This window comes from Peromyscus leucopus, chromosome 8b (genome assembly GCF_004664715.2).
Source record: "Peromyscus leucopus breed LL Stock chromosome 8b, UCI_PerLeu_2.1, whole genome shotgun sequence".
Taxonomy (NCBI): Eukaryota; Metazoa; Chordata; class Mammalia; order Rodentia; family Cricetidae; genus Peromyscus; species Peromyscus leucopus.
Window position 1 is genome coordinate 66970487 of NC_051086.1, and position 13115 is coordinate 66983601.

The 13115-nt window shown below is 43.7% G+C and overlaps 2 protein-coding genes across 2 annotated transcripts; both read left to right on the forward strand.

Annotated features, from left to right (window-relative positions):
* Positions 1-5555: 5555 nt before the first annotated feature.
* On the forward strand, positions 5556-6484 carry LOC114707751 (WAP four-disulfide core domain protein 18-like). The gene is made up of 2 exons (XM_037201179.1): positions 5556-5637; positions 6245-6484. Exons 1-2 carry the CDS (start codon positions 5556-5558, stop codon positions 6394-6396), a joined length of 234 nt encoding a protein of 77 aa, XP_037057074.1. The 3' UTR covers positions 6397-6484.
* A 3913-nt stretch (positions 6485-10397) lies between these two features.
* LOC119086951 (WAP four-disulfide core domain protein 18-like) lies at positions 10398-12718 on the forward strand. Its single transcript, XM_037201031.1, has 3 exons — positions 10398-10581; positions 11189-11337; positions 12513-12718. The coding sequence occupies exons 1-3, from the start codon at positions 10500-10502 to the stop codon at positions 12561-12563; spliced, it is 282 nt and encodes a 93-aa protein (XP_037056926.1). The 5' UTR covers positions 10398-10499; the 3' UTR covers positions 12564-12718.
* Positions 12719-13115: the final 397 nt, after the last annotated feature.

Here is a 13115-nt window from a genome sequence, read left to right on the forward strand (position 1 = left end):
TGTGAATGACCTGGAGTTGAACTGAGCTACAGGAGGAACCACTTCAGGAAGGCCTCCTGAGCCCTGTCCCTCCTCATTGAGAAGTGCCTTGCTCCTTCCATTCAGAATTCCTCTCTCCCTTCTCAATCAAGTCTTTATATAGACTTTGTTATTTTTTTGGATACTATTTCTACTATTAATATTTAGTTAAAGAATATGCGTCTCCTATGGGGATGGCCCACCATTACGGTTCCTCGGTTATTGTGGATATGATCATGAAATGGATTTCATGCATTTTCATAATAATCTTGCTGTAAAATATAGTTTGTGATATTAAATTGATTTTCATTTGAGTTGAAACTGCCTGGTGCTATTATGGATAAACTACAGTTTGTAGAAGTAGTGAGCATGAGTAAATACAGAGACCTTAACCTGTCCTCTTAGCTGTATGGACTCAACACATCCTCTCAATGCCTGTAATGAGAATGCTAACACCTATATAAAGGTGGGGACCAATGCCTACACTTTTACAAATTAAGGAACAGAGATACAATGAGAAGGGCTTCTCTGAGGCTTGTAGATTTGCATAGGAAGCCTAGTGAAAGCATGATCCAAAGGGACAATGTTGATCCCAAGGGTCATTAGATGGACATTCCAGAGGGAAACTGTGAGTGGGACAACACAAGAGAGAGGGAAGATGATGTGGTTCAGTCATAAGGGGACTTTATTGTCTTATTATCACTGTGACATTAGAAGATCACTTTACCTTACTATTGCTAAATGTTCTGAACTGTAAAGTGGGGTAATAGTGCCCACTGTATTGCAATGTATACAGCACCCCAGAAGTTTATCTCCCTCTCTGAACCCCAGCTTGTGTCCTTGTGGGAAACAAGGATTTCTGAAGTACACATTAGCTCCTGAGTCAGCAACCTATTCCATACAACAAAGGGGATGATAGAGCCTAAGTGTCTGGTTTGGCTGTAAAACATCGTGGACCCAAGCCATGACTACTTAACAATTCTCAGCCACAATTACTTCACCTAGGACAGAGCAAAATGTAGAATGGAAAGAACAGTAGTTCTGATCAATGGTTCACAGACTAGTAGTGTGTTGGAGCTGGAAAAGGACCCCTTAGGCCATCCAGTATAACTCTCATTTTGTGGAAACTGAGGTTAAAGACTGAGAAATAACTTGCCAAAGGCCACTTGGTGTGTGGTAGAATGGCACTGTAACTGATGTCAACACACAGGTCAATACCCTGTACCAGGTATATTTCCTACTGACACATTTCTGTGGACCCCATATGGATGACCCTCTGAATAACATAGACAAGAAGACAGCCTTGAAAGTCTTTTCTGCATTGCCTTCTGCATAAAAGTGTAATCAGTCCCTCTTCTCTGAGCCAACAAGCAGAATACCTTCCCTGTCCCACTCTCAGAGACTCCAAGCATCCAGACTATTCTATAGAAAGGGACCTAGAGCAGGACTGAGAGGGTGGGGACTAAGAACTGTAGGATTCTGGTTTCCTTTCTCTAGATTTGAGCTGAGGTGGCCAATATGTTAGCACTGGCCAGAGTGCCTACTTAAATTTCAATAAAGTGCAACTAAAATAAAAATGAATTCAGCCTCTCAGTCACACCATCCACAAGTGCTGATGGCTACCCTGTTAGAAAGGACAGGTGTAGAACCTACCCACAGCCCACTTGTAGCTGGAGTTTTCTCTAGTCCCACTCAGATCCGCAGCCACTCAGACCCAAGTAAACAAACAGACGCTTATATGATTGGGCTAATGGCTCAGGCTTCTTGCTATCTAGCTCTTATATCTAAAATTAACCCATTTCTATTAATTTATAAGTTGCCACATGGCTTGTGGCTTACTGGTACCTTACATCTTGCTTCTCATCATGGCAGCGGCTGACAGCGACTCCTGACTCAGCCTTCCACCTCCCAGAATTCTCCTCTCTCCTTATCCTGTCTACACTATACTTCCTGACTGGCTACTGGCCAATCAGCATTTTATTTATCAATCAATCAGAACAAAGCATTCACAACATCCCCAGCACCCACAGAAAGCTCTGTTCCATCCCACCTTCCTAACCATCCTGGCCTAAAGGAGTGATGGTCAGGAGAGCCATGGCATCCTAGAATGTTATAGTACAGATTGACAGATACACAATTCACTTCTGAGTAGATGAGACAGGAGAGAGAATGGATGGTCCTCAGAACTGAGAAAAGGAACATATCACTGTACAGGACAGAACAATGCCTTCCCACTATGGCCACATTCTAAACCCTAGAACCTATCATCATTAACACACAGAAGAGGGGATTCTGCAGATAGGATTAAGTAAGAATTCTGGGGCACATACCCAGTCAGGTCCCCAATGTACCCATGCCCCCTGCTAAGGGAGGCAGAAGGAAAGTGGAAGAAGGGGACTAGATAGCCATGTGACAACTGAAGCAGATGCCATGCTGCTGCCTCTGCAGAGGGCAATGGAGGCCATGGGACAAAGGTTGGAGAGATGGCCCCGAGGTGAAGAGGGTTTGCTGCTCTTGCAGAGGACCTGATTTTATTCCCAGCACTCACATGACAGCTCACAGTCATCTCTGACTCCTGTTTTTGGGGAATCCAGTGCCTCCTTCTCTTCAGGCCTCCACAGGGAGCAGGCAATTATATAGGGTGCATATACATACATGCAGGCAAACACAGAATATTTTTAATCTTAAAAAAATGTAGATCTAGAAGATGGAAAGGGTAAGGAAATATTTTCTCCCCCAGGCAGGTGAAACTAATTTTGGATTTCTAATCCCCAGAAGTGCAAGGAATTAAATGTGTTTAGTTTCAAGACACCAAGATTACCATGACTTCTCATAGTAGTAGTAGGAAATGGGTATGATTGACAGATAAAGATTCACTCACTGACAGTGGTGACCCCACAGGTGCAGAAGAGAATGGAACATTCTAGGATTAAGCCAAACATCCCTAAGGGGTACTTTATATCCATGTGTGATTTATTTGGGACCTGGGTGGTAGGCCCCCAAAATTTAAAGAGTAAAGAGTAAAAACAAAAAACCAACAACATTCTCCCTCTTTCTTTTTGTCAGATTAGCTAAGGACTTGTCAATTTTATTTACCTCTTCAAAAAATCAACTTTATTTAATTGATGCTGTATATTGTTCTTTTCATCTCTGCTTCATTTATTTCTTTATTAATACTTATTATCTCTTGATGTATAGTGTGGTTTGGACTGAATATTTATTGATTTCAAGTGTCTTGGAATGTATTGTTAGGGTTTTTATTTGATGTTTCCCAGATTTTTAAGTACAGGCACTTCCTACTCTAACCTTTTCTTTTAGGACAACCTTGGCTGCATGCCAGAGGTTCTAATAGAATATGTTTTTGTCTCCATTTGTCTCAAGACATTTTTTTCATTTCTTCTCTGATGTCTTGGATAGCCCACTATTTACTATTTGGTCAAAATATATTGTTTAGTCTCCAAGTATTTTTATGGCTCTTGTAGTTCCTCTTATTGTTGATTTCTAGTTATATTGCATTACGGTCTGATCAGAGACAAGATTTATCTTAAATTTTTTTGTATTTGTGAGACTTAATTTCTGTCTTGGGATGTAGTCAATGTGAGAAAAAAATTTCATGTGCTATTAAGAAAAATGTTATTCTCTCTCTGTTGGCGGCAAATATGTATAAGATAAATGTTAACTCCAGTTCACTCATAGTATATTTTAGCTATGAACTTTCTTTGTTTTTAGTCTAGAAGACCTATGTAAGTATAAGATTGGAATACTGAAGCCCCCGCCATTATTCTGGCAGGACTTAGTTGCCTCTTGTGTCTGTTTCTGTGTGCTTTATGAAATTCAAGACCCCAATGTTTGGTGCATAGAAGTGACAAAGGTTATATCTTCTTGATGAATTATCCTTTTAATTAATGTGTACTGATCAGAAGTTCATATTTTTATCTCTTCTAATTAGTTTTGAAATTTATTTTATATAAGACTAGCTGTTGCCTGCTTTTTATGTTTTCCATTTGCTTGGCAGTTTGTTTTCCATCCTTTGATAATAAGTTTTTGTATCTACTTCTTTTTTATAAATGTGTTTTTTGAAGACCACATGGTCTTCGCTTTTCATGCAGCCCACTACCTATATCTTTTGGTAACACATGTATATATGTGTATATAGATAGAGATGTATTTACTGTGCTTTGTATATTTTGTGATTTGATAGCTAAAATGAGTGATTGAGTTTGGAATAAAAAAAAATGATTTTGCCTTTGCCAGGATTACCAAGGAGAGCAGAACTGCTTGGCAGTTGTTTCCATCAATGCTGGTGTGTCCCGAGCCAAGTGCTGGTGGTACATGCTTTCAATCCCAGTGTTTGAGATTCAGAAGCTGGAGGATCTCTGAGTTTGAGGCCAGCCTGTTCTACACAGCAAGTTCTAGGAAAACCAGGGCTACAAAGATAAACCATGTTGGGCGGAGGGCGGGGAGGGAGGGGGGAAGCAAACCCAAAATAATGCTGTGTCTTGTGAATTATGGTTAATCCATAAATGATGACATTATACACAAACACAAATGAATTTGTCTATGTTTCTGACACATCATGCATTAAACAGAGGGGGAGAATTATAGGCATGCAGGCATGACTTCCTCAATCTGAAGGAAGGACTGGAAACACATGGAGCAAAGCATGTGACCAAAAAAACCACTTTCAGTCCCTGAGTAGTAACCGTACAAAGTAAAATAACTCCAAAGTCACCCACAGGATCACTGGGGCATCCCACAGCTGTTGGAGTTTTACTACTACAGCTCCTTCTCTGAGAGTCTACAATTGGGGCATCAAACAGGGCTTGATCTAGTCAGGAACTAGACACACTGCGTGTTCTCCTAGGGCTCCCATCCCTTCTCTGCTGACCTGTGCAGCTTTCTTTATAGACCTGACTTACAGAAAAGCATTGGTCAAAGACAATCAACCTTCACAGTGGAACTTGTCTCTTTACTTTAAAATGGCCCTAGCTGCTTTGAAATCTTTGAGTATCCATCTCATCCAGGAGAGATTTCATTGCCTACTTCTGCAGGGAAGAGGGGTCTAGATGCCACACCTGTTTAGGGAATCTCATCCTTAGAGCTACAAAGGACACAGCCACCAACTGTCCCAGAAGCAGGCCACATCCTTACACAACTGGATGTCCAGAAAGCCCCAGATGGCTCTTGCACTCCACAGTGGCTGTCTCAGCATCAGCTCTCACTTTGAACTGCTGATCTACACAGAAATAATAACATCCTTTGGTCACCATTCATAAAGGGTTAAGCTGTGCCATAAGGAGGAACATGGTGCCATAATGTATTCTTGACTTTTTCTGGTAATCACTTGCATCTACAAGAAAAAAAAATGGAGAGAAACCAGTTATGTAATAGAAAAGAGAGCCAGGCTTTTGACAGGCAGGTTTTGGAAAGCTCTTGTTATTATAGACTTCCTCACTGACTGACACCTGTCACACCTGTGTTTCCACCATTAAAGAGGCTTATAAATTGATTTGTTCATTCAACCCGGCCAAGCCAACATGAAGGCATTCATACTCTTGGTTCTGGTGGCTTTGATCGCTGTGGAGATGGACAAGGCCTGTGCTCTGTCTTCTCATGGAAGTAAGTGTGTTATGGGGATCCAAGCTGAAAGCAGAGAGGGATCATAGCACACGAGGGACTGGGGCTGGCTTGCAACAGGGGAAAGCCATGTGCCCGCTGCTTGGATCGAATTCACTTCCTTTAGTCTATAAGAGTGATCACTCTGCATTTCTTATCTTTCTTAAGAGAGAGAGAGTTGCATTGACAGAAGCTATGGTATAGATCAGAGCAGGTTACCTGGTTTGTAGATGTGCCTTGCATACGGCCATCATGGAGCTAATGCTCATAGGTGAACCTGGGGTACTGTGGGATGAAGTAGGTCTGGCTGTCATTAGAGGGTTTATAGTATCTTCTCAGATGTAAAGAAGAGGCCTTGATGGTGGAAGGTTCTTTCTACTGAGTCTGTATAAGCTTGAGAAGGGAGCACACTCCCGCAAAAGCCAAGTAACTCTCAGGCCTAAGAGACAGACTAGAGCTGCTGAAGCTGAGGGAAGAGACCCTGGTACAAAGCTGGTAATAGAATAAGCTAGTTTCTTGCAGGTGACCAGGCTTTCAGACCTCTAGCATCAATTTTCAGCCTTGTCTTTCTGACTGCTTCAGGCTCCATAAACAACATTGTGTGTTTCAGGATTACAAAAACCTGGATCTTGTCCCAAGGTGCCCCCAAATACTGGCGGAACTTGTGATGAGAGATGCTCAGGAGATGAATCATGCCCTGGTAAAATGAAGTGCCGCAGCAACGGGTGTGGTTTGTCTGCCAACCTGCCATCTTCAAAGTGACTATAGTTCTGTGTCTTACTTGCCTTTGTTGTGACAGCTTCATCAAGGCAACTACAGAAGAAAGAGTTTATTAGGGACTTACAGTTTCCCTAAGTCCATGACCATCATGGTAGGGATCATAGCAGCAGGCAGACAGGCATGGGGCTGGAGCAGTAGCCTAAGGCTTACATCTTGACACATGATCTTGAAGCACAAAAGAGAATAACAGGTAACAGTGTGGACCTGTGAAATCTCCAAGCCTGTCCCAGTGATACATCTCACCAACAAGTCGTACCTCCTAATCCTTCCCCCAAAACTCCAAAAGCAGGGACCAAATATTCAAATATATAAGACCATGGAAGCCTTTATCATTCAAACCACCACATCCTTTCAAGGTATGTCCAAGGGAGTGAGTGAGTTTCCAGGGACTTTGCTGGGACAGTCTCATGTGGCTTTGTCCACTGACTGCACACAAGAGTCTGGATGTGTCCAAGAGAAAGAACTGGAAGTACATGGCATCAGGACACTGGGTTACAGGATCTGTGGCCCTCTCCTCTGCAAAGCAGTCCCACTGAGACTAAAGTGACACAAGTCACCAGGACTGAGGTCCACATGGTCATAGACTGGGATATCTCACTCTTCTTCCCCTCACCAGCCTCAGAGGTCTGACTCTCCCTGAATAATGAAGTGAGTGGGAGCATTCATTCATTGAACACCTTATGCATCAGGCAGGCAAGTGTTAGAATGGAGAGTAAAAGGTAAATGTAGCTAGACCAGAGAAACAGGCCTGTGTCAGCATGAGCTCTGCACCAACTTCTACTAAGTTCTAATAATAGTGACTAGTTTTGCATGGGGAAAGGCAGAGAGATGTCAGAGTGGAGGTCAATGAGGAGAAAGCTTTAGTTGGGAAACACAAAGCCCACCAGACAAGGAAAGCATATTCAAATGGTGGGAGATATCCATGCCACCCCTTAGAAGTGGGTAAAATGATGACCCTGGGTAGCTGTGGTATCTGGGATGCGGGTCAGGAAATATTACAACAAGGCCAAAGATCCAAACAGCAAAGAGCTGCCAGACATACAGTGAGGGCTTGAACAGCTAGACTTTTCTAAAGAGATGAAAATCATGATCAAATTTGTATAATAGATGGTTGAGAGCCGAGTGGAAGATGGATTCGATACTTTTAAGTATGGCAGATGACCAGCCCCAGGAGATTTCTTCTGAATCCCCGGAACCCATGCTTGCCTAGAATTACATCCTTAGAAGATGAAAATCTATAATGTAGTCATTGCTTCCTATTGTCTCGGTGACCAAAATAAATGATCCTTAGAACTCTGTTGTTGAAGAGTTCTTCTCCTTTGTGCATCCTATTGACTGTTCAGATTAGCAGAGCCATCCCTGTAGCCTCCAGAAAGTTCCATGGACACCAAAAGCTCAGGATCCCCACAGATGAAGGACAACTTGTTTCTGAATTGTTTCTCTTCACATGCCATCACTGTGCCTGCAAACAAGGCAGAGGACATAAGAATTTTTTTGGGTGCACTCTGTGACCATAAATGTGGCCAAGCAAACAAAATGACCTGAGCATGTCCCACAGAGCAGGCCTGCTGGAGCTACATTTACTGGGACAGATTTTAGGAAGAGCAGGAAAGGCTCAGGAACTCCCCATTTAAGACAGTACAACATCCTGCAGGACTGGATCTCTACCTCCAGGAGCACAACCATGACCTCTGGGGTGTGGGTTCTGTTTAACATGAGTTAAGAGGCCAGGGAGCTGGTTCAGTGGTTAACAGCACATGCTGCTCTTCCAGAGGACCTGAGGAAGTTCTCAGCATCTGTAACAGGTGGCTCACAACTTCCTAAAACTCCTACTCACGGGGTATTTGACACCTCTGACCCCCTCAGACATCTGATCTCAGGTCACCTATATCCCACCCTCACACCAATACAATACACATAATTGAAAATAATTTTTAAATCATTAAGAAGCATAGATCAGAAGTGCCAGTTCCTGTCTGCATTAGGAGTCAGAACTGAATTGAAATACCTCCAGGAATCTGGAGCTATCCACATCCTTCAGGCTCAGCACTGGTGTCTGGGAAGTGCTTCTGCTCCTCCCTTGGCCTGAGCTGGATGGCCTACAAGCCATGTCCAGGTTTGATTGTCTGGTTCCCTCAGCATTGTTGGGGTTTATAAAGGATCAGTGTTGAAAAGGAAAACCCTTCCTTTGAGGAGTAGAAGCTATTAGGTAAAAATTAAGTCTCTGTTATCTTTCCTAGAACATCCAACTTTGTCTCCCAAGTTTGGAGTCTCCTGTATGTCTCTATCAAATCTCTGCTTCTGCACCTCACACTGTTTGCCTAATAACTTGATGGCTTCTGTCTCCTTCTATGTAGTTCCTCCTCTGTCTATCCTCATGTTCACCTAACTGGACCTGCCGTCCATCTGTCCTTCAGTTCCTGCATCTAAGCCTGGTCCTGCTATGGCTTCTGCAGTCAAACTAAACTCCACAGCTTTGCTTTCAAGCAGGTGACCAGAAGTAGCCTGAGGTACAGTCACCATAGTTTCTGCAACTTCTCCCCACACCCTGGTTCATTGTCTTATCAATCTAGATTCCCCTTACATTCCTCTGTTTCTCTGCTCCTCAGGACTTCTGAAACTTCTTGAACTCTGCTGTGGCCTATTAACTCTGACAGTCATTTCTGTAACACAGGTAAGTAAGTATGTATGTGTATAGAGATAAAGAGATAGGTTTACTGTGTATTGTTTGATAAGTGATATTAGAATTAATATCATTATTTAAGGTTGGGAAAAAACTTGTGTTTGCCTTGGCCAGGGTTAGCGTGTGAAGCAAAACCGCCTGGCCACTTGCTTCCATTAAAACTGGTGTGTCTTAAGCTAAGTGCTGGTGGCACATGCCTTTAATCCCAGCACTGAGAATGGTGTATCACTGACTGTGTGGCCAGTCTGATCTGCAGAGCAAGTTCCATGACAGCCAGTGTTAGAGAGATAAATCCTGTCACATAAAGAAAAATCAAAAACAAGAAACCAAACTAAAGAAACAAGCAAAACACAACAACAACAACAAAAATCCATTGCTGTATCATGTTAATTTGTGATTATTCCATGAATGATGACATTATAAACAAACACAAATAAATTTGCCTATGTTTCTGACACAGCATGCGTACAACAGAGGGGGGAGAGTTACAGGTCAAAGGCGTGTCTCCTCAATCTGAAGGAAGGACTGGAAACACATGGAGCAAAGTATGTGACTCAACAAACCCTCCTCAATCCCCCAGAGGTAGTTCTATAAACCTAAGATGACTTTAAAGCCAGCCACAGGATGACGGGACATTCCCACAGCTGCTGGTGTTTTACCCCTACAGCTCTTTCTCTGAGAGTCTCTAATTGGGACAGCAAAAGAGGCAGGCACTCTACTCAAAGACTAGAATACTGCACTTTCTCCTATGACTCTTACCCCTTCTCTGCTCCTCTATACAATCTTCTTACAGAAAGTTTTGGTCAAAGATGACCATCATAGTGGAGCTTGTCTCTTTACCTTCATCTAGACCTGGCCACTTTGAAATCTTTGAGTATCCATCTCCTCCAGGAGAGATTTCATTGCCTACTTCTGCAGAGAAGAGGGGTCCAGATTCCACACCTGTTTAGGGAATCTCATCCTTAGAGCTACAAAGGACAGAGCCACTATTTGTCCCAGAAGCATGCCACATCCTTACATAACTGAATGTCCAGGAAGCCCCAGATGGCCCAGACACTCCACAGTGGCTGTCTCAGCATCAGCTCTCACTCTGAGCTGCTGAGCTACACAGAAATAATTACATACTTTTCTCACCAATCATAAAGGGTTAAGCTGTGCTGTATGGAGGAACACAGTAGTAAAAGTGTTTTTTGACTTTTTCTGGTTATCATTTGCATCTACCAAAGAAAAGTTGGAGAGAAACCAGTTATGTCATAGTAAACGAAGCCAGGCTATTGGCAGGCAGCTTCTGGAATGCGCTTGTTATTATAGACTTCCCATTAACTGTCTCCACTGACACCCATGAGTTTAGCATTATAGAGGATATAAATTGATTTGTGCATTCGGCCCAGCCAGAGCCAACATGAAGACAACCACAGTCTTGGTTCTGGTGACTTTGATTGCCATGGAGATGGACAAGGCCTGCGCTCTGTCTTCTCACGGAGGTAAGTGTATTAAGGGGATCCAAGCAGAAAACAGAGAGGGATCATAGCACACTAGGACCTGAGGCTCATAAACAACACAGGAAAGCCCTGTGTCCACTGCTTAGATTGAAATCACTTCCTTTGGTCTGTAACAGTGATCCCTGCATTTCTTATCTTACTTAAGAGAGAGTGTGTGTGTTGCTTTTCACAGAAGCCTGGAAAGATCAGGACAGCTCATCTGGTTTGGAGATGTGCCTAGAATGTGGGGTTCAGTGGAGTTGCTGCTTAGAGATGAACCTGGGGTATGGTGGGATGAGAAAGGTCTGGCTGTTATTAGAGGTTTATAACGTCTTCTCTGATTTAAAGAAGAGACTGTGACAGTACAAGGTTCTTTCTAATGAGACTTACAGCCTTGGGGAGGGAGCACATTTCCCCAATGGCCTGGGAACACTCAGGCCTAAGAGAGAGACTGGAGCTGGTGAAGCTGAGGGAAGAGCCCTGGGTGCAAAGGAGGATACAGAATAAGCTAGTTTCCTGCAGGTGACCAGGCTTTCAGACCTCTAACATCAATTCTCAACCTAGTCTTTCTGACTGCTTCAGGCTCCATAAACAACATTTTTTTTTTCAGAATTACAAAAACCTGGAGCTTGTCCCAAGGCACCCCTACATGATGTTGGAACTTGCAATGAGAGATGCTCAGGAGATGAATCATGCCCTGATAAAATGAAGTGCTGCAGGAAAGGGTGTGGTCATGTCTGCATGAGGCCTGTCTTTAAAGTGGGTATAGTCCTGTGTCTTACTTTCCTATTGTCGTGACAGCTTAACCAAGGCAACTTATAGAAGAAAGAGTTTATTGGGGACTTACAGTTGCAGACAGTCAGTCCATGACATTCATAGTAGGGAGCTTGGTAGCAGGCTGACTGCCAAGGCACTGGAGCAGTAGCTGAAGGCCCCCATCTTGACACATGATCATGAAGCAGAGAACAGTCTATTAGGGAACAGTGTGGACCTTTGAAACTAGTTAGCCTGTCCCCAGTGATACATCTCCTCTTACAATGCCACACTTCCTGATCCTTCCCCAAATGCTCCAACAACTAGTAACCAACATTCAAATATATAAGCCTGTGGGGGCCATTATCATTCACATCACCACATCCTTTCAAGGTATGTCCAAGGGAGTAAGTGAGTTTCCAGGGACTTTGCTGGGACAGTCTCATGTGGCTTTGTCCACTGACTGCACACAAGAGTCTGGATGTGTCCAGGAGAAAGAACTGGAAGCACAGGGCAGCAGAACCCTGGGTTACAGGATCTGTGGCCCTCTCCTCTGCAAAGCAGTCCCACTGAGACTAAAGTGACACAAGTCACCAGGACTGAGGTCCACATGGTCATAAACTGGGATATCTCACTCTTCTTCCCCTCCCCAGCCTCAGAGGTCTGACTGACTCTCCCAGGAGAGCAGGTGTTCCGGGGAGGGAGAGAGATAATGAAGTGAGTGGGAGCATTCATTCCTTTGAATACTTCATACATTGGGCAGGCAAGTGTTAGAATGGAGATTAAAGGAAAACCTAGCTAGACCAGAGAAGCAGGCCTGTGTCAGCATGAGCCCTGCACCAGCTTCTGCTAAGTTCTAACAATGGTGACTAGCATTGCCTGGGGGAAGCTGAGAGATGTCAGAGTGGAGATCAATGAGGAGAAAGCTTAAGTTAGGATACACAAAGCCCACCAGACAGGAAGGCCAGTTCAGATGGTGGGAGATATGACTGCCCTCCTTAGGAAATGGGGAAATGATTGCTCTGGATAGCTGTGGTATCAGTTGCGGCAGGGGTCAGGGGGAGATAGAACACTACAACAAGGCCACAATCAAACAGCAATGAACTGCCAGACATCCAGTGAGGGCTGAAAAGCTGGAGGTTTCTAAGCAGATGAAAATCATGATCAAATTTGTACTGTAGACGGCTGACAGTCCTGTGAATAATGGATTCAGTACTTGTAAGCATGACTGATGACCAGTCCCAGAAGATTTCTTCCGAATCCGGCCCATGCTTGCTGACTCCCCAGCCCTAGAACTACATCCGTAGAAAATGAAGATCCATGATGTGGTGACTGCTTCCTAGTGTCTGTGTCCAAAATAAATGATTCTTAGCATTCTCTTGCTGAAGAGTTCTTCCCATTTGTGCATCCTATTGACTGTTCTGACTAGCAGAGCCATCCCTGTAGCCTCTAGAACGTCCCATGGACACCAAACCACCAGGATCCTGACAGGTTGGGGGAAAAGTTGCTCCTCAATAAGCCCTCTTCCCATGCCATCACTGTACCTCCAAACAAGGCAGAGGATATAAGAATATTTTCTGGGTGCATTTTGTGACCATCAATCTGTCCAAGAAAACAAAAACACCTGGGCATGTCCCACAGAGCAGGCCTGCTATAGCTGCATTTACTGGAACAGATTTCAGGAGGAGCAAGAAGGGCTCAGGAATTCCCCATTTAAGACAATACTGCAGGACTGGATCTCTACCTCCAGGAGCACAATCAGGACCTCTGGGGTGCTGTGGGAT

Excerpts from the sequence above, each read along its gene's own strand:
- LOC114707751 (XM_037201179.1), top strand. The coding sequence starts at position 5,556 with ATGAAGGCATTCATACTCTTGGTTCTGGTGGCTTTGATCGCTGTGGAG. Across the intron at positions 5,638-6,244 it reads TGCTCTGTCTTCTCATGGAA|GATTACAAAAACCTGGATCT; the intron begins GTAAGTGTGTTA and ends TGTGTGTTTCAG.
- LOC119086951 (XM_037201031.1), top strand. The coding sequence starts at position 10,500 with ATGAAGACAACCACAGTCTTGGTTCTGGTGACTTTGATTGCCATGGAG. Across the intron at positions 10,582-11,188 it reads CGCTCTGTCTTCTCACGGAG|AATTACAAAAACCTGGAGCT; the intron begins GTAAGTGTATTA and ends TTTTTTTTTCAG. Across the intron at positions 11,338-12,512 it reads GCATGAGGCCTGTCTTTAAA|ACGGCTGACAGTCCTGTGAA; the intron begins GTGGGTATAGTC and ends TTTGTACTGTAG.